Source organism: Dama dama, chromosome 1, assembly GCF_033118175.1.
Source record: "Dama dama isolate Ldn47 chromosome 1, ASM3311817v1, whole genome shotgun sequence".
Lineage (NCBI taxonomy): Eukaryota > Metazoa > Chordata > Mammalia > Artiodactyla > Cervidae > Dama > Dama dama.
Genome location: NC_083681.1, coordinates 52519519 through 52546301, shown reverse-complemented (window position 1 = coordinate 52546301; position 26783 = coordinate 52519519). Strand labels below are relative to the sequence as shown.

Genomic DNA, 26783 nt, shown 5'->3' with positions numbered 1-26783 from the left:
AAATAATACCATCAACCCCAAGGATAATCTGTATAAAGTATAGAGCATAATTAGAGGTCAATAAATGTGAGATGCACTCACATATTTTCACACATGGTTACCATCTGCATGCACACACATATGAAGTAAAGTGAAGTCACTCAGTCGTGTCCAACTCTTTGTGACCCCATGAACTGTAGCCTACAAGGCTCCTCTGTCCATGGAATTTTCCAGGCAAGAGTACTGGAGTGGGTTGCCATTTCTTTCTCCAGGGGATCTTCCCAACTCAGGGATCGAACCCGGGTCTTTCACATTGCAGGCAGACACTTTACCGTCTGAGCCACCAGGGAAACCCTTAAGACTTGTGGCAACAAAGAGGCAACTCTGACCAGCAGCAGCAGCACCCTTGCTCAAGATCTAAATCAGAAAATCTGGGAATGGAGTCCAGTAATTCGTGTCCTTAAAAGTCTTGCAGGTGATCCTGATGCATGCTTAAGTTTGAAAACCAATGACTTAGATCCATGTTTGACAAACTATTTTTATAAAAGGCCACGTAAAAATGTTTTAGCTTAACCATCTTTGTCACAGCGACTCAGCTCTGCCATGGCAACATAAAACCAGCCACAGACAATATATAAGTGAATGAGCAGGGCTCTGTTCCCATAAACCTTTGTCTATGGGGGTTTGAAATAGGGTTTTGGAACTGGATAGAGGTTGCACAACACTGCAAATGTATTAAATACCGTGCAGTTATTCACTTTCAAATGGTTAGTTTTGTGACATGTGAATGTCACCTCAATAAATTATTTTTAAAAAGCAAATAGGCAGTTAATGGGATTTGGCTTACAGGCTGCAGCTTCCTGACACCTGACCAAGATCAACCTTTAATTCTTTGCTTAAATTTATTCCAGGCAACCCTAATTTGCAGTTATGTAACATCTACCTGCATACTTATGACAAGTCACTCACTACCCCACAAGGTAATTTTTTTTTCACTTATAAACAGACCTTGATTCTATCAGGAGGGTTTTTTCATATACAAAATCTCCCTCCCTGTGCCTTTTATATGTGGAGAGTTTACTTGTGATTGTCTGCCTCATTAAAGGTACTCCATGCCAGGTTGATTTAAAGGATGAGTTCACTCTTAATTGGAGAAATTCTGAAGGAGAAAACACTTATGTGCTAAAGCAACAGGCAAAGAGAAATCCAATCCCTTAGTTAAAGATACTGCACAGGATGGACTGACTTCTCAAATACACACACACATCCATCAGCAGCAGCTTTTTATTAGATGGAGGATAACCAGGGTTGGCTCAAAGAAAAGTGGTGACAATTGGTAAGCAAGGAGAGGAGTACTTATGATGTTGAGGGTCAGGGTCTCCTGCTCAACTCTGGCCACCCAGGAAACTCTACCCCTTGCCACTCAATATCACCAGTGCTGAAAGGCATGAAATGGTCTGCAATGAGCTAGTTCAACTTGGCTAACAGTTCTTCCAGTTCTGGCCGAGCTTTGAACCTTCCCTTGAAATCTTCTTCAGTGTGCTGTGGAGAAGAAAAAGAAAATAAGAGGAAATTACTACAGAGTCACTCAAACATGCCCAGCATCAGAAAAAGATACATCAGCCAGCTCTGTAGAAAATTATTTGGATTCAACTAACTTTTACTGAGTAGCTACTATGTACCAGGGTTCGATCCCTGGGTCGGGAAGATCCCCTGGAGGAGGGCACAGCAATCCACCTCCAGGATTCTTGCCTGGAGAATCCCCATGGACAGAGGAGCCTGGCAGGCTACAGTCACAGTGTTGCAAAGAGTCGGACACGACTGAAGCGACTTAGCATGCACACACGAACTATGTACCAGACTTATACTAGGTATCAAGGACTCAAATTTGAATTGGACTTCCTCCTTGCCTTAGTACATTTCCCTATTTGTGTTCTGATTACTTACAGTGTATGTGATCTTAAATCATATTCTTTCTGCTATACAGCTGCCTCAAGGGAGGGAATTTGAGAGGTAAAATGGGCTACCCATAACATCAGGATGCTCTGACAGAGTTCAGCTTTCATGGTCTATGAAGTATCATCCCTGATGCATTGGAACAGTCAGACCAATGATCATGGTAAAGCAGCCTGCATACCTTTCCTGATTATTATCTGGGTTAAGTTATCCACAAGCCTTTGCTGTTTCTAAAGTCAGCCAGTCCAGATTTCCTTATCCATATTTTGAGCCCACAAGTGGGCCTCTTCTCAAATTAGCACCTACCTCCCTCACTGACAATTTGACTCCTTCAGGAAGATTGCTTTGGATTATTTCCAAGAAAATCTCTGCAAATGTAGCACTCAAACCGCTGATCTGCAAAAGGAAAGAAGATGCTCGAAGAGAGTCACTGAAAGTTAGGTGGTTGGGCAGAAAGGGCAAGGGCTCAAATGTCAGCTCCAGTAGAGCCTGAGGGCCTTTGGGTGAAGGATTAACACCCAGAGCTGGTTTTGGAGCTCAGACCTCACAGGATTTCAATTTCTCTTGCTGATCTGCCAAGTTCTCTGATTACTGAGATGGTCATGGCCAATATCTGCTCTTATAGGCAACGAATGTCATAACTGGATCAAGAGGTTAAGTCCAGGATGACTTTCTGAGTCAACACAAGTTTACCCACATAGACCACCACCTGATTGTCATCAGACCCTGTGCTGAGGACCCAAAGATAAATCAGATGTGTGGAAGAAGGGCATGCAGGGGGCAGGCAGAACCCAGAAGAGAAACATCTACCTAACTTAATCAGGGAGGTTAAAAAAAAAAGCTTCCAAAAGAGGTAACATCTGGTTGGAGTCTTGAAAAACAAGGGTAAATTGGGAGAATTCAACTGTAGTGTGGAGTTGGTTTTTTTTTTTAAGGCAGAGAAAATAATATTCAGTAAAATGTGGAGGAATAGCACAGTACTAGGGAATTAAAACTAGTTCCACGTGTGGCTGGAACGAATGAAGGTGTGAAGAGGAAAAGCTGGAGAACAATCATGAAGCCACTTAGCTGCTAATCAAAAGAGTTCAAACTTTATCCTATGGGCCTTGGTGGCAAGTTAGATCTGTCATAAAATGAAACTCAAATAATTTATTCCTGATAACAGTTAAAGAACCAAGATTGTAAGTACTTTAATCATTTAAAAATTTAACATAGATTTAGGGTGTTACTACCTTAACATCCTACTGGTTATCTTCCTGATACATTTCTTGATTGGATCAAAAAGGGTGAAGTCCATGTGTTGGAATATTATTTGGCAGTAAAAAGGAATGAAGTATTGATATGTGCTACTACTACAACATGGATGAACCTAGAAAACATTATGCTACGTGAAAGAAGCTAGATATAGAAGGCCATATATTATATAATTTCATTTGAAGAAATGTCTAGAAGAGGTAAAACCACAGAAATGGAAAGTAGATTAGTGGTTGCCAGGAGCTAGGGGAATGGGGAAAAAGGAGTGACTGCTAATGGCTACAGAGTTAAAGGAAAGCCACTGAGGGGGTCTATGTGGGAAAATGACATGATCACATTGACATAAGTGTAAAGCAAAGTGGATGGATCTGAAAGGTTTTTAGGTGTAGAAACCATAGAATCTGGAGAATGAATGGATACCCAAGGACAAAGAAGGGTCAAGCATTAAGCAAAGAAGGGTCAAGCATTAAGCTCAAAGGTGAGGAGGATTATAGGGAAAAAAAAAACAGTCCTCCTGCAATTAGTCTTGTATACACTGAGTGTAGGGCACCTGTTGAACATCTTGGTGGAGAAACCCAGTAGACAACTGGATACCAGGTTTGAAACTCAACCAAGAAAGAACCAGGAGAGGTAGAGACATTTCAAGTTTCTTCCAGAGTACCTACCTGAACCACTCGCTCATGGGTGGTAAGAACTGAGTCCAGTAACATTTTGTTGCCTTGGTCCTGAAGCTGCAACACCTCCATGGTTTTGGTGGGCATCGCATAACTGTGGGAAGGAAAAGTCAGCTATTGGGAGGGTTCCTTTAAGCCAGCCACACTTCAGTCAGGGTAGTCCCTGAGTGCAGCCACTACTGCATGCAGTAGCTCCTGCAACCTTGGGCTGTCTGTCTGCAGCCAGGGTCAAAGTAACCAGATCCTCTTACACCTTCTCCAGAAGTCTTTACACTCCGTGAGGGGATAAACCATGTCTAATACTTTTATGCATCCCTAGTCATGCTTAATATAACACTCTGAGTAAAGCCTGGTGATTAATAAGTATTTGCTGCTACTAAATAATAGCCAGTTCTTAAATAATTAAGTTTATCACTAGGTACACTCTGGAGGCTAACCTTGGGTATTTCATCTCTTCTGAAGAAATGAGGCATGAAACCCAATCCTGCTCCAGTTGTATTTTTATTTTACTTATGTATTTTTTTTTAATTTTGGCCATGCTGTGAAGCATGTGAGGTCTTGGTTCTCTGACCAGAGACTAAACCCGTGTACCCTGCAGTGGAAGCACAGTCTTAACCACTGGACCACCAAGGGAGTCCCCTGCTCCAGTTCTACAGCAGGATTTCTTAATGTCAGCACTATTGACCCTTTAGAACAGATAATTCTTATTGTGGGGGCTGGCCTATGCATCCCTAACCTATATATCCAGCAAATGCTAGTAGTACCCCCAAAGTGATAACAATTAGAACTATCTCCAGACATTGTTAAATGTCTCCAGGTTGAGAAACAGTGTTGTAATCTATGCTCACTATAATCAGCTTCAGTAGATCTATATACCACAATGAAAAGAGTGCTGGACTTGGGGTCAGGTCTTAGCCCTGCCACTTATTAGCAATATTTACTTAGGCAAGTCCCTTCTCCTTCTTGGACTCCGTTTCTTCATGAATAATGGGGATTACAATCCAGGCTTATATCAATAGACAATTATGAGAATCAGATATGGTGCTGAGATAGAACTGATGATTACACAGAAATATGATATTACTATTGTGTTCATCTTATCAAAAAGTTCCTAAAACTGAAGATAAATGGAATACTAATAACAACAGTAGGATTGCTGAATTTTCATGCTACACAAAACTTCATGAATTAAGAGAAAGGAGCATGACCCTCTACAGATGGACTGCTACAAAAAGAAGTCTGGTGTAATGGAAAGTGATTTGGAAACATGAGAGTCAGTACTGGATTTAAATGTTGGCTCTGCCACTTATTACCTATTTCACCTTGGACAAACTAATTCAGCTCTCTGGGTCTTTGTTTCTTCAGCTATTAAATGAAGATAATAATACCTAGTTCATAGGGTTTTAGCAATAATTAAATAAGATTATGTAAGTAATTTGCCTGGCATACTATGCCTACAAATGCCAATTCCCTTGCCCTTACAACAGTGAGTAAACGCTAGGTATTGCAAACTTCCAGGTAAGCTACCTGAAGTAACAACCCCTTCCATTTTATAGCACAATCTCTGATCACTTCAAATTTACACTTGGCAATAATTTATTTATAAAAAAATCAGGGACTTCTCTGGTGGTCTAGTAGTTAGGACTCCACACTTCCACTGCAGGGGACATGGGTTCGAACCCCGGTCAGAGAACTAAGATCCTGCACACTGCATGGCACGGCCAAAAATGGGGAGGGGGGCACATTCATAAACTTATTATGGAAAATCAAATAAAGTAATTATGTAAAAGCTTTCAGAAAAGTAAACAGCCTCTAAAATGTTCTTTTTCTTTTTTGACATTCCACAGATAAGACTGAATAAAGTGGGACTTGTTCATTCCTACCACTGAGCATGCACTTTATTCTTCAACACTTACTTTAGCAAGATTTCACTGATTTGTTTATTTGTTCATTCACTTTATTCAACAAACATTTACTGAAATCCTGTTCTGTCTGAGGCAGTCTGATGGGTGCAATGCAGTTTATGCTTTCAAGGAGCTTGCTAAGAATGTTTTGGAGACAGGTAAGTACACAAACATTTGCACTGCTGCTGCTGCTAAGTCGCTTCAGTCATGACTGACTCTGCGACCCCATAGACGGCAGCCCACCAGGCTCTGCCATCCCTGGGATTCTCCAGGCAAGATAGGAAGACAAAGGCAATATAGGTATATACCAAATATTACAGAGACAAGAGGGAGAAAAGTGGGAGAGCCTGGGGAAGGCTTCATAGGTGAGGCAGTGCTTTATCAAGATGTAAAGAATGAACACAGATGTTTGCCTGGAGGGCATTCCAAAAGAGGGCAGTCTACAAAGGCAAGGAGGCATGAGGCCCTCAAAGAGAACCAATAGAAAAACCAGACATAGTTTGATTAAAAAAAAATACTGGGAACTCTAGTTATTTTAAAGTAGAATAGACCTTTGAGTTATAAGAGTAAAGGTTATTTTTCTTTAGTATCTACATATTTCTGTACTTCCCCAGTTTTCTGCAATAAACATTATTTGGATGATCAGATAGTGAAAACAGAAGAGAAGAAATGAAGTAGTTGAATTTCAAGAGTCAACCTAACATGACAAAATAGTGCTGCTTTTGAAGAGTACTGCTGGGACAGGACAAAAGGGGGCCTGCTAGGTTGCTAGGGAACTTAGAATCGGTGGACTCTATATGTTATACCTCCATTTAAAAAACGTAAGTGGATTTTAAAAAAAAAAGGAAAGAGCAGCCTTACAGAGAATGATGCTTTCACTCTCCACAAAGAACAGGCGCTGGTCAGCTTCAGGCTTGGAAGCTGCGCCCAGGTAAGTCAGATTTCCATCTCTTCAGACAGCTGCTCGGCAAGGGAGACAGGAAAATTAAAGGACCCACAGGAAAGGCTTCTTCCTCTCCTCCTCTGGGTGAGCTGCAGCTGCAGCGATGCAGACCATTTATAGAACAAACGCTAGCACACAGCTCCCTTGCTCAATTCCATCTCAAGGTCAGAGCCCTATTCCCAACTCCTGAAGGAAAAATGGATCAAGATAAAATGAAAATCAGAAGAAAAGAAGATCATTTTATCTCTGAAAAACTGGGCAGCAAGAATACCTGATATAATGGTCTGAAAACCTCAATCAATGCAAAGAAGTGAATTGCTAAAAGTGAACATTTCTTTATGCTCTGCACTATTTGGAGCAAAGAACAAGGAAAGAGGCAAAAAGCAGCATATGATTCATTCTGTTATACTAGAAATTTATGCCTATTAGAACTAAATCCAAGGCAACAGTATTCATCCAGTGCCCACCATGTGTCAGGTACTGTGCAAGGTCTTAGCATGACTGCTGATAAAGACAGAAATAGTCCCTGCCTCACAGATCTTAGAGTCTAGTAATAGTCAAGTAATTATGAGGGTAAGGAGTTAGCATTATAAAAGGGAAGTTTATACTCTTTGCTTCTCCTAAATACACAACGTAAAGACCTAACTTAATGAGGTTCTCTGAAGAAGTGACATTCAAAATAAAGCCTAAGAAAAAATAGCAGTTGATTAGCTGAAGGGGAAAAAGTATTCCAGGTGTTAGCATATGCAAAGGTCCTGAGGTGGGAAAGGACAAAAAAACAAAGTCAGTGTAACTGGAGATAGAAGGAGGAGAGAGAAGTGTGAGTTAAGGCAAGAGAGACAAGCTGACACAATGGAGCACCTAGCAAGACATGTGAGGAACTTTTATTTTGATCTTAAAGGAATGGGAGGCCATGGAAGAACTTAAGCATGGGAGTGACATAATCATATTTCCATTCTAGAAGAATCATACAAGTAGCAGTGTGGAGAACCAGTTAGAGGGAATTAAGAATTTGAAGGAAAAAAAGGAAAAAGGAAAAAAAATTTGAAGAAAAAAAAGGTTCAAATCAAGACCTTGCCACTGATTAGATGTATGACTATAGGCAAGCTTCTATTATACTACTTCTACTACTAATAGAAACTGCAGCCAACAGTTTCTAAACTTAATTGTAAGTATTTTAAATATATTAACTCCTTAATTTTCACTACAGCTTTATTAGATAGGTACTTTTATTAACCTCATTTTATAGATGAGGAAACCAAGACACAAACAGGTTAAGAAAACTGCCCCAGGTCTGTCACACAGTAAGAATGTAGCAGAACAAGGGAAAAACAGTCTGACTCCAGTCTGAAGCAGTCTGACTCCAAAGTCAATGCTTGGACCACTATGGCAAAGTGCTTATATGAATTAAGTAAAATAATATACAGAAAAGTATTTGGCAGAGTGGCTGGGTGATAGTAGGTGCTCAACAAACGCTACTGCTTCCTACCTTTACTCAAATGTAGTCAGAGCTTATCACAGCCAGTTTTTAAAAACAAAATATTTTTAAAAGTTCATCTGAAAATTTAAAACGCTACTTAAAGGAGCTGATTCACTGAAGGTATGGTAACATTCTGTAAATGGCATTTAATGCCCCTTTGCCACCACAGCTTCTGAGATGCTACCCCTAAACCGTGCCAGTTGAAAAACATCTCATTAATTATTAATAACAATAATATTATTTACAGAGTGTTTACAATGTGCTGGTCTCTCTGTTAAGTGCTATCATATATTTTCCTATTTAATTTTCAGAACTCAAAAAAATAGGAAAATTATCATCACATTATGGAGACAAAGAAACCAACGTTCAGAATTTCTCAAGGTCATCTTGATAATAATGGGTAGAACTAGGATTTCAATCCAGGCTGTTTGATTCCAGAGTTTTCACTCTTAACCATTTGTTACTCAGTATGATCCAAAGACAAGCTGCTGATAAGCAAACTTGTTCTCAATTCAAGACAAGATAAGAAGCATGAACCGGACACTAAACACAATCAATCAACATTTTGTTTTCAATAGCTTCCAACAGAAAGTCTTTCAATAGCAAGACTTTCTTGATGAAGGAAGCAAAGTGTTAATGTACATTTTGGCACAAGCTCATAATAGCTTCACAGAGTGGTACTTTGAGAAACATAGCCCCAAATTATTATTCTACTCTGTCTCCTTGAACTGACATTAAACTTTATCTTTCACTTACCACCTTCCACATTATAATTATTTTTATGTGTGTGTATGTGTGCACATCAGAGAAGTCAATGGCAACCCACTTCAGTACTCTTGCCTGGAGAATCCCATGGACAAAGGAGCCTGGTAGGCTACAGTCCATGGGGTCGCTAAGAGTCAGACATGACTGAGCGACTTCACTTTCACTTTTCACTTTCATGCATTGGAGGAGGAAATGGCAACCCACTCCAGTATTCTTGCCTAGAGAATCCCAGGAATGGGGGAGCCTGGTGGGCTGCCGTCTATGGGGTCGCACAGAGCTGGACACGACTGACGTGACTTAGCAGCATGTGTGCACACACATGTACACACACAGACTCTCCTTGAAATCAGGGGCATTTACCTTTGTATCCTCCAGACAAGATACAAAGTGCCTACACTATAGAGCAAGAAGTCCACTGCCTTCTGTTTCACTGGACCAGTGAACCATAGAGCAAAAAGAGGCTCAGCCAGTGGTTTTTGATTAATTAAAAATTCGTTCATTAAACTTTAGGAAATGTATACACAACTGGATTGTGCAATCATATTCAAGGACCTATCATTCTTTCAAGAATGGCTTAATGTCCCCCATGGGACAGTCTTTATGCTAGGTACTAAAGAAATAAAGAACATAGTCCCCATGTAGTCAGTGGGGAAGGAATCTGACACATCAATAGATCATTACAGCCCAGAGCACTAAGTGACATGATAGAGATATGTGTCAAGTGCTGAAAGAGCAACCAAGTCTCCCAGGCATCAGAAAAAAGATAAAGCACATCTTTAGGCCTAAAACAATTGAAGTACTATCAGCTATGAGCGCTTAAGTCACAGCTGACAATCCAGTCTTCTAGTGAGCACATTTAGCAGTTATACTATAAGTAATAAAGGTTTAAAAGTTCAAATCTGGCTTAAAGAGGAGAGTGAAAGAGGAGATGTGAAAAAGCTGGCTTAAAACTCAACATTCAAAAAACATGGCATCCAGTCTCATCACTTCATGGCAATAGATGGGGAAACAATGGAAACAGTGACAAACATTATTTTCTTGGGCTCCAAATTCACTAGAGACAGTGACTACAACCATGAAATTAAAAGACACTTGTTCCTTGGAAGAAAAGCTATGACAAACCTAGACTATGTATTAAAAAGCAGAGACATTAGTTTGCTTACAAAGGTTCACATAGTTCAGTTCAGTCGCTCAGTCATGTCCGACTCTCTGCGACCCCATGAACCACAGCACGCCAGGCCTCCCTGTCCATCACCAACTCCCAGAGTTTACGAAACTCATGTGCATTGAGGTGGTGATGCCATCCAACCATCTCATCCTCTGTTGTCCCCTTCTCCTTCTGCCCTCAATCTTTCCCAGCATCAGAGTCTTTTCTAATGAGTCTGTTCTTTGCATCAGGTGGACAAAGTATTGGAGTTTCAGCTTCAACATCAGTCCCTCCAATGAACACCCAGGACCGATCTCCTTTAGGATGGACTGGTTGGATCTCCTTGCTGTCCAAGGGTCTCTCAAGAGTCTTCTCTAACACCACAGTTCAAAAGCATCAATTCTTCTGTGCTCAGCTTTCTTTATAGTCCAACTCTCGCATCCATACATGACTACTGGAAAAACCATAGCCTTGACTAGACGGAACTTTGTTGACAAAGTAATATCTCTGCTTTTTAATATGCTGTCTAGGTTGGTCATAACTTTCCTTCCAAGGAGTAAGTGTCTTTTAATTTCATGGCTGCAATCACCATCTGCAGTGATTTTGGAGCCCCCAAAAATAAAGTTAGCCACTGTTTCCACTGTTTCCCCATCTATTTGCCATGAAGTGATGGGACTGGATGGCATGATCTTCGTTTTCTGAATGTTGAGCTTTAAGCCAACTTTTTCACTCTCCTCTTTCACTTGCATCAAGAGGCTCTTTAGTTCTTCACTTTCTGCCATAAGGATGGTATCATCTGCATATCTGAGGTTATTGATATTTCTTCCAGCAATCTTGATTCCAGCTTGTGCTTCTTCCAGCCCAGCGTTTCTCATGATGTACTCTGCATAAAAGTTAAATAAGCAGGGTGACAATATGCAGCCTTGACATACTCCTTTTCCTATTTGAAACCAGTCTGTTGTTCCATGTCCAGTTCTAACTGTTGCTTCCTGACATACATACAGGTTTCTCAAGAGACAGGTCAGGTGGTCTGGTATTTCCATGTCTTTCAGAATTTTCCACAATTTATTGTGATCCACACAGTCAAAGGCTTTGGTATAGTCAATAAAGCAGAAATAGATGTTTTTCTGGAACTCTCTTGCTTTTGCAACGATCCAGCGGATGTTGGCAATTTGATCTCTGGTTCCTCTGTCTTTTCTAAACCCAGCTTGAACATCTGGAAGTTCACAGTTCATGTATTGCTGAAGCCTGGCTTGGAGAATTTTGAGCATTACTTTACGAGCGTGTGAGATGAGTGCAATTGTGCGGTAGTTTAAGCATTCTTCAGCATTGCCTTTCTTTGGGATTGGAATGAAAACTGACCTTTTCCAGTCCTGTGGCCACTGCTGAGTTTTCCAAATTTGCTGGCATATTGAGTGCAGCACTTTCACAGCATCACCTTTCAGGATTTGAAATAGCTCAACTGGAATTCCATCACCTCCACTAGCTTTGTTTGTAGTGATGCTTCCTAACGCCCACTTCACTTCACATTCCAAGATGTCTGGCTCTAGGTGAGTGATCACACCATCGTGATTATCTGGGTTGTGAAGATCTTTTTTGTACAGTTCTTCTGTGTATTCTTGCCACCTCTTCTTAATATCTTCTGCTTCTGTTAGGTCCCTATCATTTCTGTCCTTTATTGAGCCCATCTTTGCATGAAATGTTCCTTTGGTATCTCTAATTTTCTTGAAGAGATCTCTAGTCTTTCCCATTCTATTGTTTTCCTCTATTTCTTTGCACTGATCACTGAGGAAGGCTTTGTTATCGCTCCTTGCTATTCTTTGGGACTCTGCATTCAAATGGGTTTATCTTTCCTTTTCTCCTTTGCTTTTCTATTTCCTTCTTTTCACAGCTATTTGTAAGGCCTCCTCAGACAGCCATTTTGCTTTTTTGCATTTCTTTTTCTTGGGGATGGTCTTGATCCCTGCCTCCTGTACAATGTCATGAACCTCCATCCATAGTTCTTCAGACACTCTGTCTATCAGATCTAATCCCTTGAATCTATTTGTTTTATTTATTTATTTTTATTGAATCTATTTGCTTTATTCATAATTACCAATAAACTAGGAAGAACCCAAATGTATATCAACCAGTGAAGGCATAAAGCAATTAAGGTTTACCATTTAATGGAATACTATTCAGAATTCTGAATATATATTCAGAATAAAAGAGTGTCTGCAAAACCCCAGATAAATCTTAAACCCATTATGCTAAGTGAAAGAGGCCAGAAACAAACAGCTACATACTGTATGATTCCATTTATATGATATTCTGGAGAACTTAAAACAAAAGGGACAGAAAATCAATCAGTGGTTGCCAGGGACTCTAGAGGCAAGACATAGGAGATTAACTATACCTCAGGCACCAAGGAACTTTTTAAAACTTAATGGAGCTGTTCTTTATTTTGATTGTGGCAAACTACATACCTAAAAAGAATGAATTTTACTACATGTAAATTATTTCTCAAAACAAAAATTATATCTCATTTAACAACAACAATGTAGAGCACGCTACCCACACCAAGAACATCCCATGCAAAGGCATCTTTCATACCTTTCCTCGACTTTAATGGAGAGATGATTGCAGAGGTTGTGAACATACTGGGCATAACTCTCTGTCAGGGCCATGTCATATGCAATCAGGTGAATGTTTAAAGCCCCATATTCATAATCTGTCCCCAGATTAATGGGTCTCACTTCCACTTTTCCCTTCTTCTTTTTGGGCTGAACACAAAACAAAAGAGAAAGGAAAGTCAAAGTATTATACAAGAAATTCTAACAATACCATCTTGATATATATATATGTATATACATAAGTCAATCTTTCAATTAAATTTGTTTACTATGTTTCTCTCTGATTACCCTACCTACAAACTGGACTTTTCCTGGGTAGGAATGGGCAGCCTCCCTTGCCATTCTGGGCTGTAGCATCAGTCAATGAAAGGAGAGGAAATATTGCTGGCAGTTATTTAACATAAATACATGTGACTGTCTCTGCCATTAACTAGTTTTGAGACTCACTTTCCATCTCTGGCCCTCAGTTTCCAAATTTTTATATCACTGGGGTTATACGAGATAACAGATTCTTGAGGAGTTTCTCTTTTTTTGGCTGCCTGTGCAGCTTATCGGATTTTGGTTCCCTGGTCAGGGATTGAACCTAGGCCTTCTGCAATGAGAGTAGAGTCCTAATCACTGGACCACCAGGGAATTCCCAACAGATTATTCTTCTTTTTCCTTAAGAATTCTCTTTTTAAAATTTTTATTTATTTATTTATTTCGGCTTCCCTGATAGCTCAGTTGGTGAAGAATCCACCTGCAATTCAGGAGACCCTGGTTCGATTCCTGGGTTGGGAAGATCTGTTGGAGAAGGGATAGGCTACCCACTCCAGTATTCTGGCCTGGAGAACTCCGGGGTTGCAAAGAGTTGGACATGAACCTCGGCCCTTGGCAGTGAGAACACAGAGTCCTAACCACTGGACCACCAGGGAATTCCCAACAGATTCTTTTTTTTAAAATTTATTCTTGGCTGCACTGGATTTTCACTGCTGCATGCAGGGTTTCTTTAGTTACAGTGAGCTACTCTTTAGTTGTGGTGCATGGGCTTCTCAGCGTGACGGCTTCTCTTATTGTAGAGAAATGAGCTCTAGAGTGCAGGTCCAATAGTTGTGGCACAAGGGCTTAGTTACCCCGTGGCATGTGGAATCTTGCAAGATCAGGGACTGAACCCATGTCCCTGCACTGGCAGTGGGATTCTTAATTGGACCACCAGGAAAGTCCCAACAGATTGTTAATCTAGAACCCACAGAGGAGTTTTAAGTGGTTTGTCAGCCCCAAAATTTATATGCAAAATTTTACATATGTGTTTATTTTTCTAAGGAGAAAATCCTTAACTTTCATCAGAATATTAAAGAAATCAATCACAAGAAAGCACAGAATTAGTTCTCTGCCAGCCTTCCTAGCTTTGAAATTCTGCAGTCCAATTATTTAGACAGCCTTTCTTTTAAAAGTTTAGAGGCAGAAAAATTATTTTATTTCTATCCTCTTATTTCATACAAAGTACTGCTTTATTACAGATCAACCTGTTGAAACTGCTGTGAAAAGTTAAAATGAGGCCTGGAAAAATAGATATGTAACACAACATAGAACAGGATCAAGAAAGCTTCTCAACCAGAAATAATTTAACCTAAATGCCCATCAGGAGGGGAATCTATTAAATAAATCATGGCACATTCCTTCAATAGTACATTATGCAGCTGTAAGAAGAAATAAGGAACTTCTTTATGTACTGACATAGAAAGACTTTTAAGATAAATGACAAAAGCAGACTGTAGAATAATGTGTTCAGAATATTGCCATACATATAAAAAGGGTAAGTGGGGAAGAATAGATGTGTGTATGTTTAACTACTTACACATATATTTGCTTGCATATTAAAAAATAACTCTGGAAAGATACACAAAAAGACTAATACTATTGGTTACCTATGAGGAAGGGAACTGGATGGCTGGGCAACAGGGGTGGGAAGCAGACTTTTAAATTATTTCCCTTCTATATTTTTTGAATTTTTAATAATATGAATCTTTTATCAATTCAAAGTTAGAATCTTAAAATCTACCTTGTTTTTTAAAATTTTTAAGTAAAAATGTTTTTACAATATAATATTCTTATGATATTAAAAGATGCTTGCTCTTTGGAAGGAAAGCTATGACAAACCTAGACAGAATATTAAAAAGCAGAGACATCTCTTTGCTGACAAATGTCCATACAGTCAAAGCTATGGTTTTTCCAGTAGACATGTAGGGATGTAAGAGTTAGACCATAAAGAAGGCTGAGCACTGAAGAATCGGTACTTTCGAATTGTGGTACTGGAAAAGGCGCTTGAAAGTCCTTTGAACTGCAAGGAAATCAAACCAGTAAATTCTAAAGGAAATAAAAACCTGAATATTCATTGGAAGAACTGATGCTGAAGCTGAAGCTCCAATACTTTGGCCACCTGATGCGAAGAGCCGACACATTAGAAAAGACTGATGGGGGAAAGACTGAAGGCAGGAAGAGAAGACTGCTGCACATGATGAGATGTTTAGATAGCATCACTGACTCAATGGACATGAATTTGAGCAAACTCTGGGAGACAGATAACGACAGGGAAGCCTGGTATGCTGCAGTCCTCGGGGTCACAGAGAGTCTGACACAACTTAGCAACTGAACAACATTCATATGAAAATTGCATAAATAAATACACAGCTCAATGAATTTTCACAAACTGAAAACACCTGAATAAACAGTATCTTGAATAAGAAGCAAATCACTACCAGCACCCCAAAAGTATCCTGTTCCCCAAATTGGCAAACCACTATTCTGACTTCCAAAATGAAAGGGTTATTTTGCTTATTTTTTAAATTTGTGAAAATGGAATAATATACTAGGTTCTCTTTTGTATACAGCTTCTTTAACTGATTATGTTTGCAAGATTCATCATTTTTAGGTGAAACAGTAATTTTTCACTTCCCATTACCCTAGTAGTTTATTTATATGAATATGCTATAACTTATTTATACTTTTTATTGGAGGTAGAAATCAGAGTTGTTTCAAATTAGAGTTGTTTCCAGTGTGGACCACTATGAACAGTATTGCCACTAATGTTTCTGCATGTATCTTTCAGTGAACATATGTATGCATTTGTGTTGGGGATATACCCAGAACCTGAAACTACTGAGGTACAGGCAATGCAGAGGTTCATCTTTAATAGTTCTTTCAAATAGTTTTTAAAAATCGTTTCCAATTTAGACTCCTACCAGAGTACATAAGAGTTCTAGGTGCTTTACATTCTTCCCAGTACTTACAAAGCCTAGTAGAGTCAAGTTTTCTGGTTGGTTTCTTTTACCCATTCTGGTTGGTATGAAGTGGTAATGCACTGAGACTTTAACTTGCATTTCCTTTAAGTCCACTGAACTTGAGCACATTTCCATTATGTCCACTGGCCATCTGGATATTCTCTTTTGTAACCTGTCTATTCAAGTATTTTGCCCATTTTTTAGATTGGGTGGTCTTCCTTTCTCTTACTGATTTGTAGAGGTTCCTTCTATATTCTAAATATGATCCTTTGTTAAATGTACATGTTGCGAATATCCTCTTCCTCCCTGTATCTTCCTCTTTCACTTTTTAATGGTGCATTTTGAGCAAAAATTGTTGTTTTTTAATGTAGTCCAATTTACTCATTTTTTTTTCCTTGTATAGTTGTAATGACTTTTGTATCCTATTTAAGAAATCTTTGCTTAGTTTAAGATCATGAGTATATTCGCGTATGTTACCTCCCAGAAGTTTGATAATTATAATATTTACATTTAGATCTACAAAAATTTTAAATGCTTTTTTGTGTACAGTGTGCAGTAGGAGTCAAGTAAGCTTTTGTCACGTGACTGTCCAACCCAGTTGACTGGACACCACTGCAGTCAGTGTTGTCATATAATGAATGGTCATGTGCTAAATGCTCACAGATACTTGGCTCTGTTTCTATATTCTTTATTCTGTTCCAGTGGGCTATTTGTCTATTCTTGAACTAATACCACATTGTCCTAATTACTGGAGATTTAATGTAAGTCTTGCTATTTGGTAGAAAAAAATTTTTTTTAAGAAATAGTGGGGAGGGGCAATCTATTTACATGTCTTAAATCACCACTATTATTAGCCAACAGCCTAGTTATCGCCACAGCAGAGTTGTTTCTGGCTGAGCACCTAGAATGGGTCTCTCACATCACTGCTCTCCGGGTCAGTCTAAGAGAGCAGGGGCCCAACCTGGGGGGGGCAGCGGAAGGACCAAGAAATAGTCCTTTCACAAGGCCAATAAAACATATGACAAACCTAGTCTCATAGGGATATTCTGAGAATTGAACAAAACATTGTATATACTTAATTCAATCTGTGGCACATATTTAAACATTCAGTAGGCATTAACTTTTATTTATTTATTTTTTTTCATATTCCTCATATCTAGCACCAGGGTCAACAGAGACAAAACATGCAACGAATCACTAGTTTAGAATTTTAGCACAAGATGGGATTTAGAGATAACTTTGTCCCAGTTCTTCACCTTTGCAGGGAAAGAATATGAAGCCCATAGAGATTAAATATGTCCCCCAGAGTCACAGAGCCACACAGGACAGATCCTAGGAACTAACCCAGACGTCCTGACTCCCAATGCAGAAATTTTTCCATTGTAGCCTCTGCATTATTAAAATTCTTAACAGGGTAGTCACCCCAGAGCCCTAGATTTTGCTATGAGTGAGAGGCCAACTTCTATCAACCAAACATCAAGGTGCAGGTGTGGTGGTGCAGAGCCCACCATACCTGAGGCCAAATGCAGCAATTCAGACTTCTCATCATGACAGCACTGCAGTAGGAGCTGTGAAGAATGCTAAAGTCAGAATACAGTAAGGTGCGGCTGAAATTTTCCAGCAAAGAAGGGAGTAGCTTCTTTGAAGCCTGCAGGAGGCTTTTCTTAACCAGGGAAAATGCCAGGGCTCTTCAAAGGTGTCGCTTTAGGAGAACAAAAGGAAGGTTGATTCTAGTATCCCTCTTGGCATCTCACTTGCTTTTCCATGTTAACCTAGATCTGTCTGGACTGATCCACACCATCAGGAGGCCACTGTGATATTATATTTCAGTTCTGAGCCAGGGCACAACATAGCCAGCAAGAGTTTGACTGCATGAAATTTCAGATACCAGTTCCTATAATTTTACCTTCACAGTCTCTCTTATCCTTTCCTTTCTATTCTCACTGCCTGAGTTCAGACCTTCATGACTGCCATGGGGAGCTATTAAAGATATCTGTGCTAGAGATGTATATGACTAGAGCTGTGTTTTGGGAAAGTTACCCTGCCTGCCCATGAAGGAGAATTAGGCAGGAAATGAATGGAGGCTAGGAAAAAGGTGGTAGGGAAGATGGACTGCTGTCTACCATCAAACTGTATACTGGGGTGACTGACCTGGATTCACTGTGGGATGGCTCAGGGCAGACATCCTGATGTCAGGCGAGTGTAAGCTCCTCGGTTTTTGTCTTGTCACAACAAAGATTTGGAGTGACGGACATTAAAGCCCACTGAGGGAGTGTTACAGCTCTCGGGTCTTGGACAAACTGTGTTATAGCTCTCAGGTCTCGAACGGACTGTGTTATAGCTTTTAAATAAGTCAGTGTTACAGCTCAGTGTTACAGCTCTATTTTCTTTAGATAATAGCAGGAAAATCTATCCTCGAGGCCTGAGGGCACGTCGATCCAGAGACGCGAAGAGAAGAGCGCCCCATCGCGCAGGAGAGAGAGAGAGAAGAGAGCTTTGGCTCCTCTTTTTATATGTTTCTCTGTCCCTGGGCCTGTCCTCTGTAAATTGGGCCAGCCAGGAGTGTTGTTGGTTTTACCTGAGGTTCTCTCTCTGGTCCTCAGACCTTCCTTTGTTCTATTTTCGCGGGCTTTTCCCTTCCAGGTCTTTTAGCCACCGCCATTCTGGACTCCTTTTCCCTATTCTAACTACCTAACACTTAGATCCCTGTACACTATGATGCTCCAAATGGGTCATGGGATAAATCACTAAACCATTTTTGTACAAAAATATCCATATTACTCCTATTTTACAAACAGAAAACAGGTCCTCTGAAGGATCCTCTGAAAGGATGTTGTATTTGGCCAGGGTTACTGGGAAACTTTGCTGGCAAAGAACAGATAGAGAAAGGAGTCAGATTAGAATCACAGACTGTTATAGCTGGAAGGTATCTTAGAGATAAATTAGTTTTTCCTTCCTTTCTCCCCTAATTTTATATAAGGGGAAAGTCAAGGTCTAGAATGGGGAAGTGACTTGTTTAAAGGTTACAACAGTAAGGAAATGGAAAAGGCAACCACTGTATGTCTAGCCATGGCTAGAAGCTGAGTCTGTGGCCCCAAACCCAACCTCTCTCCTCTAGCTTCTGTAAAAATTATAATAATAGTATCCACCTATCACTATACACAGCATTCTCCAGGGTGGGAAAGTTGGGAAGAAATTGTATCTTCTTAATCCTCAAAAGAAAAGCTAAAAAAAAAAAAAAGAAAGAAAAAAGAAAAGCTGACAGGCCTGTAGCATATATAGCTTCCAGGAATTCTAGTGATGGAAATTTTAAAAATTATACCTGGGACTTAAATGATTTTGGTGATGGTACTCTGAACAGTCCATAATAAGCTGTAAGGTTCATAGATATCAAGTGGTTATGTTTGTAACTAACATAAACATGCCTACTTGAGTGTAGCACACTCAAGAAACATACACCAGACAGAAGGCATGGCCCTGATGGGGTTGGCAGCCTGGTGCTGCATAAGGAGCACTTGGCTAAGATGGAAGCCCAAGAAAATCTGGGGGGCCTCCCTGGGAATCCAGTGGTTAAGATATCCTGCTTCCACTGCAGGGGACATTGGTTTGATCCCTGGTTGGGGAACTAAGATCCCACATGCTGTGTAGCACAGTCAGAAAGAAAGAAAGAAAATCTTGGCTCAAATACTGTCTGCTTAGTCACTGCATGACACTGAGTGACCTCTCTAGGTGTCATTCTCAACTCCTAAGGTTCCTGTGAAGCTCAAAGTAGTGAATTTTTGTGAAATGGAAATAGTGTGGACATTAGATGGATTGTGACCATCCTTAGTTCAAGTATTGGCTCTGGAAATTATTGTCACTTGGGCAAGTCATTTAATCTAAGTCTTAGATTCCTCAAACAGGGTCCTTAATAATCACAGTATATCTGAGGATTAAATGATATCATTTGTAATTCTATAAAATGAAATAATGCTTTTAAAAGCCTGGCGCATAGTGATGACATGATCTGGTATATAGTAGTTGCTCAATAAATGATATCTTTAAAGAAAGACTGAGTAATGTACACAGATAGGACAAGATAGGATATTATTATTATTATAATTGGACATAAGCATGCTCCTGTTGGTATGCTTTACAGAATGAGGCACTCATTAAACCCCTGTTGTATGCAAAGTACTGATTCAACCACTCTAAGGAAAGACACCAAAGAGAAAACACAGTCCCAACTCTAAAGGAGCTTACAGTTGAGAGAGAGAGAGAGAGAGAGATACACACAAAAGAACCATCCCTCTCAATTTAATCATAACGAGTAGGCCACCTCCCATGGCAAGTTCAGCACAAGCTACCTTGCTGTACCATGGCAATTAAAACCCGAAAGCAATGACCTCAGGTGGCTGAGCCTGAAAGGACAACGAGCAGGTCAATACTTCTAGGTTTTTTTGTATGACATATAAGAGTATACAGCAGTTACTCAATATAAATGGTATCTTTTTAAAAAGTTGATCAAGACATGTCTACTTCTTAGGTCTCATGTCCCATCATCTTCCACGTGCCTCCTCAAGATTCCAGGATTAACACAAACTGCTTAAAGTTTCCCAACTGCATCTCCAGGATCAATGACTTCCCACTTTTGCCCAGAATGTTTCCCCTTCCTGCAGAGTTTGACTCTTCACCCAACACCCTCAGTGTGAGAACTCCTAGTCATTTTTCCCCTGACCAGGGATGGAACCTGTGCTGCTTGCAATGGAAATGCAGAGTCTTAACCACTGGACCACCAAGGAAGTCCCTCCTAGTCTAGTCATTTTTTAAGACTCCATTCATGCTCTTTCAGGAAGCCTTCCCTCATTCCTCATGCTAAGGTAGGTACTATGCTTACGTGTTCCCATAGCAACCCTCTTTCCCTTAGACACCATTATCACTTAGCACATGTATCCATTTATTCAACAAATATTTTCCAACCACTAGTGATAAGGCAGGGCTTCCCTGGTGGCTCAGATGGTAAAGAATCCGCCTGCAATGTGGAAGACCTGGGTTCAATCCCTGGGTTGAAAAGATCCCCTCAAAAGAGGAGGGCACGGCAACCCACTCTGTTATTCTTGCCTGCAGAATCCCCATAGACAGAGGAGCCTGGCAGGCTACAGTCCAACCCATGGGGTCACAAAGAGTCAGACACCACTGGGTGACTAAGCACAAGTGATAAGCCAGACCAGGGTTAGCAATGGGGATATAATAGTAAATAACACAGCCATAGTTTCTGCTTGCTGAAACTCGCAATCTATTGGAAAAGGCATATATATAATAAGTAATTATAAGAAGATGCATAATTTGAGGGAGGAAAATAGAGTACTATGGGATTGTAAAAAGAAGGACTAATGCTACCATCAACATCATCATTATCACCACTAGTAATACTACTCATGGGCTCCATGTTTCAGACTCTGTGCTAAGTACTTAAAACTTTCTTTTTTAACTTAATTCTCACAAAACATTTAAATAACATAGCTATTTAAAGGCAAGAAAACCGCAGCTTGGAAAAGTTAAGTAACTTACCCAAGGACATACACTAGTAAGCAAAGAACTGAATCATTAACTTGGGTCTGCCTAATTCCAAAACATTTCTCCTAATCTCTGCCTTTCCCTTTAAGGATGGTGTGCAGAGCCTGCCAGTTTCCTCAATATTCTCTCTTTTCCCTTTAATCATGGAACTGCTGAATTTTTCCTGGGTACATGACCATTCATGATAAAAATTACATTTCCCAACCAATCTTACAGCTGGGTATGGTTCCATGACTGAGTTCTGCCCAGTGGGATATTAGCTCATGCCCGTGCTTTCCCCTTCCCCTGCCTGCAGGCTGGAATGTGGACATGCAGGCTGAAGTGAGAGCAGCCATCTCAGACTAGGAGATAAAAGCAGTTGATACGTTTGCAAAACAGAAAGCTGGAATATCTACCTATACTCTATATGACAGAAAAACAAACTCTATCTTATTTAAGCCCCTTGATTAAGTGAATTTCTATTATGACAGCCAAATCATTATCTCAACAAGAAGGTATTGTGTCTCATTCATTTCTCTATTCCTAGAGTCCAGCAACATTAAATGTTGAATTGAACTTAATTAAATTCTGGTTCTAGTTTGGTTATTTACTGGCAGAATATATATACTGTGAGAGAGAAATCACTTATTCTCCTCAGTTTCCTTTTCTGCCCTGTCTACCTCACAGAATAGTTGGTGAGCCAAAAAGCATGGTTTTCAAATTTGTTGGTTACGAAGGGCCTAAAAAAGAAAATCATGTTTCCCTTTGTTAAGCACATGAAATACTCATCAATGTATTTTCATCATATAAAACAAGAATGACTTAACTAGCAGAAAATACGGTTATATTATATAAATGGAGTTGTCTGCTCAAAAAATATGAAACCATGAGTTTCTCTGTTAACATTTATTTTCATCAAATAAAACTGATGGGAGAAAAACTTGAAATTTAGACAACTCTATCCATTAGCTTAATATCTTCTAAAATATGGCAGACTGCCATTACTAAACTTAAAGAGGGGTTCCACTCTAGCATCACCAGCGTTCCAAGGGCCTATGGTTTGACAGGCAATGAGATAGTGGACATGAAAGCACTTTGAAAATGGAAAGAGATCATCACTTTTATTCACATCAAATATGACTCTCTCTAAAACTCTGACACTGTTGTAATTTAGCAGAATAGGCAAGGCAGGATGAGAGCCCAGTGGGCTGGAGACTGGGGCACTCTAATGGCACAAGCTAAAAGTCAGGTCTTCACAAAAATCACTCTGTACCTGGAAAAGCTCTGAGAAACTCTAAAATAGTTTTTACAGCCCCAGTGTTTCCCGCTATCCCAAGCAACTGGATACTCCTAAATGAGTGTCAGTTCACTTTATGTACTCAGTGCAAGAATACATGTGGTATTTAATAAATGCTTACTGAGTAATTAGCCTCCAGTTAAAATAAATAAATTAATTTTAAGATAAATAAATAAATGTTTGTTGAGCTGAACTCTGTAAGACCTCCACTTGACCCTTTCAGGGAGAACTGCTTCTTTAGCTTTGCTCCACTGATATTTAGTTCATTTCTCTAGTAAAGCATTTCCTACATGTATTTTAGTTACATTTTTTAGCACTATCCTTTCCAGCCCACTTTATAGTATTTGTAAGAAGAGACTGTGCCCCATTCACCACAGCATCATCTGTGCAAAGCACTGTGCCTGGCACATAGCAGATGCTCAATGCCGGTTGTTCTTTTCAGTGAGTTACAAGAGGCAGACTTGAAGGAAAACATGGATGCCAGTTTAAAACAGCTCTCTGTAAGCCAGTCCTAAAATCCACGTCTAGCCCTACAGTCACTAGGCCAGCAAAACCAATCTTCCTGTTTCAAGGAAGCTAGGACTGTCACCATAAAGTGGTTTTGATCTGCTGATTTTTCTGGGAATGATGCCACGGTCTCCTCACAGACTTGTGGCTGTGAGCGCTGATCAATCTATGAGTGCTACAACAAAATAAGGAGGTGTCAAAAATGACAAACACCTCCGCTATGTCAACAGTCAAAACAGCATGAAGTTTCCAAGAGAAAAGACATCTTGATTTCCTAGGGGCCATTCTACAAAGAGGAAGTAAATTGTCTGAGTTCAAAAATCTTACTCTCTTGCCCCAGAGCCTGAAAAATAGAACGTATAACAGCTAAAACTGACAGCCATTTATACTGCTTCTATTTCATCCTCCCACATCTTCCTCTTGGCATTGCTTTTATTCTTCGGCTGCTATTACCCTAGGATTGGAGGCTGAATAACAGCTGAGGGCAAGTAAGTAAGTGGTCTTGGGAGATAAGACCTAGCCCTATACAAATGTGAAGGACTACATTCTTTTTATTTTTATCAAATAAACACCACTCTAAACAATCTGAAGCCTTTTAAATTTTAACAGAATAATGATGCAGGGCCCTTGAAGGAATAATGAGATCTACACACTGAGACACAGTGCTACGTCTGGAGATATGCTTTGAAGCATAGTCCCTCACTGCCATAAGTCAAGGTGGGTCTCACATGATGAGAGGGAAAAAAAGGAAGATATGCATGTACAAGGACACAGAGGCATGCGACAGCATGGACGTATGAGAAAATGCACCTGAAGCACAGGGTGAAAAGTGGGAAATCACTGAGAAGGAGGCTGGTTCTGTGCTGACAGACCTGGAATCCCATGATTTGCTCTCATCCTCATGTTGCCACCTGGGGGGAACATTTGCTTTCACCTCTTCTGTCACTGACTCCTCAGAGAGGCAGCAAGGACAGGGCACAGGATGGAGGGATGGGAACGAACCTAGAGTTATAAACCAGGCCATGCAAGAGAGAGATAAAACCAGTATTGAAAAAAAAAGCTGAGTGAAGTAGATGTGCCTTTTCCTTCCCAAGGTTCAGAAGTCATAAGACTGAGTGTGGGACCTTTGGAAGGAGGAATGAAGAGATTATACCAGCAGAAAAGGGACAAGCGCTAGCCACTTTGTACATGAGAATTAACTCTTGTCTCAGGGCTGTAGGGCTCAAGAGAGTAGAGGAGTCAGCCTGAGTCGGAGAAGAAAAAGTGGAAATCTGGCTGTTTATGATTTTTTATAGGCTGTTACTTTAGGGAAAGAAAGGAGGCCAAAGATGCCTTCTAGCTTTTCCAGTCCAATTTACCAGGGGAACAAGAGACAGGGACTTGGGACAGGGCCTCTGAGAGCTAGCAGATGAAAGTCTTCATAGGGCTGTCCCGAGCGCAAAGGAAGGAGCCTCGAGCAGCCTCCACCACTACCCAGCACTATTGTGCTAGCCACCCTGGAACATGAATAGTATCCCGAGAAAAGCCTACAGCCCTAACAAAAGGGAGCATCACTCCCTGCAAGCAAGCAAGGTTAGTTGGAGACAGCTGTTTACAGAGAGTGGGTTGTGTTTGCCAGTTCTGATTTACAAAACCCCGGGGCAGCTCCAATAACCACATTTAGGTTCAGCTCAATCAATGTTTATTGTCCTCTACTTGATGCCAGGCCCTGGGCTGGACACTGAGGATACAAAAGAAACATGAGACAAGGCCTCTACCCTAAGGATGCTCATCGTTTAGGCATAGAAACAGTCATCAAAACAGGGTTAAAATAGAGCAGCAAGTCCTACAACAGAGGAAGCACAAGGAACCCCTTGTTCGTGGTAGGAGAAGTAACCCAGTGCAGGGAATTAGAGGTTTCTCAAAGAGGGAGATTTGTTTTCCCCCTCCTCATCCGATCTTCCTCAATGGGATTTAAAGGTTCAGGATGTATTAACCAAGAAGGAAAGTCTTGCAAGTAAAGAGAACAGCGTGTGAGAGATCTCGAAACAGTATGATGATCTATGAGATGGGAGAGGAAGTTGGAGAGAAAGATGGGACAGATGGCATTAGACATGTCATTAGGTTTCCTTTTATAAAAAGCCAAGGAGTGGGTCAGAACATGGTATACACAGAAAATTATCTATAAGAGAGGATCCCAAGAAATTTAAAAAAGCAAAAAACTCACACCCAAACAAAACTAATTTTATTTCCTGCTAATTTATGTAAGACTTTTAGAAGGAGGATATCCCAAAATAAAACAACTCCAAGAACTTACTCTGAGGCATCACAACTCAGAAAGGGTGTAAATCACTCCTTCTTCTGAATTTTAAAAGCACTTTGTATCCTCCTTTTAGCACTTGTCACTTTCTGCTTGGGAGCATAGTTATTTGTGTCTTATCTCTAATGGTTTATCAGCTCCCTGTGAGCATAAACCAGGTCTTGCTCTTTCATACTATAAAACTTTATTGCAGCTCAGTCTGAATAGGCAAGATACCCCCAACGGTACCTAGCACGTAATAGATCTTGGAAAAAGATAGCATTATGGAGTTACATGATATCAGAGTTAAGAGACTCTTGAAGATATTCTAATCCAGAGTTTCTCAAACTTTGTGAAGAATCTGACAAAAGCTGTGGATTCTCTTCCCAGAAAAACTCATACATAGAAAACATTTTACGTACAACTTCATGGCCAGCAATACCCAGAAAGGTAAGATTAACTTGCCCCAAATCACAAAGCTAATTAGTAGTAGAACCAAGCCTAGAATACAAATTTCCTGGTTCCCAATTCAGTACTCTTCTCATTACAAAGGAAAAAATTTAGTAGGGTTGTTTCCTGCTGGGAGGGTTCCTGATACAAGCCTCAGGTGTGGCAATGTTTCTCTTACAAAATTCCTTGATATAAGGATGATGCTCAGAAGAATGTGGCAAGTTTAGTGACTTCTGAGATCCAAATACAGTGGTCCTGGACCTCTGCTAAGGTGAGAAACAATGGGAGATGTGCAGGGTTTCGTGGGACCATCGAACTAACCCAAAGAACCAAAAATGACATTGAAATCTCCCCAAGTAAGAACAGCAAAATCTTCCTAACTATACTGTTTGCAGGTCAAAAAGCAACAGTTAGAATGGAACAACGGACTGGTTCCAAATTGGGAAAAGAGTACATCAAGGCTATATATTGTCATCCTGCTTATTTAACTTATATACATAGTATATCACGTGAAATCCGGGTTGGATAAAGCACAAGTTGGAATCAAGATTTCTGGGAGAGATATCAAAAACCTCAGATATGCAGATGACACCACCCTTATGGCAGAAAGTGAAGAGGAATGAAACAGCGTCTTGATGAAGGTAAAAGAGGAGAGTGAAAAAGCTGGCTTTAAACTCAACATTGAGAAAACTAAGATCATGGCATTCTGCCCCAGCACTTCACGGCAAATAGGTGGGGAAAC

The 26783-nt window shown here is 40.1% G+C and overlaps 1 protein-coding gene across 4 annotated transcripts in view; it reads right to left on the bottom strand.

Annotated features, from left to right (window-relative positions):
• Positions 1-1245: 1245 nt before the first annotated feature.
• Positions 1246-26783, bottom strand: part of MRPL48 (mitochondrial ribosomal protein L48) — a 48624-nt gene continuing 23086 nt past the window's right edge. For 3 of the 4 annotated variants that reach the window (XM_061149946.1, XM_061149929.1, XM_061149938.1), the window contains 4 exons: positions 12695-12864; positions 3855-3957; positions 2242-2331; positions 1246-1521 (listed from right to left, as the gene is read on the bottom strand). In XM_061149946.1, coding sequence (XP_061005929.1) covers positions 1447-1521; positions 2242-2331; positions 3855-3957; positions 12695-12864 — 438 coding nt within the window. In that variant the 3' untranslated portion in view covers positions 1246-1446. The remainder of the gene's footprint in view (positions 1522-2241; positions 2332-3854; positions 3958-12694; positions 12865-26783) is intronic. The other variant, XM_061149954.1, reaches the window with a different exon arrangement.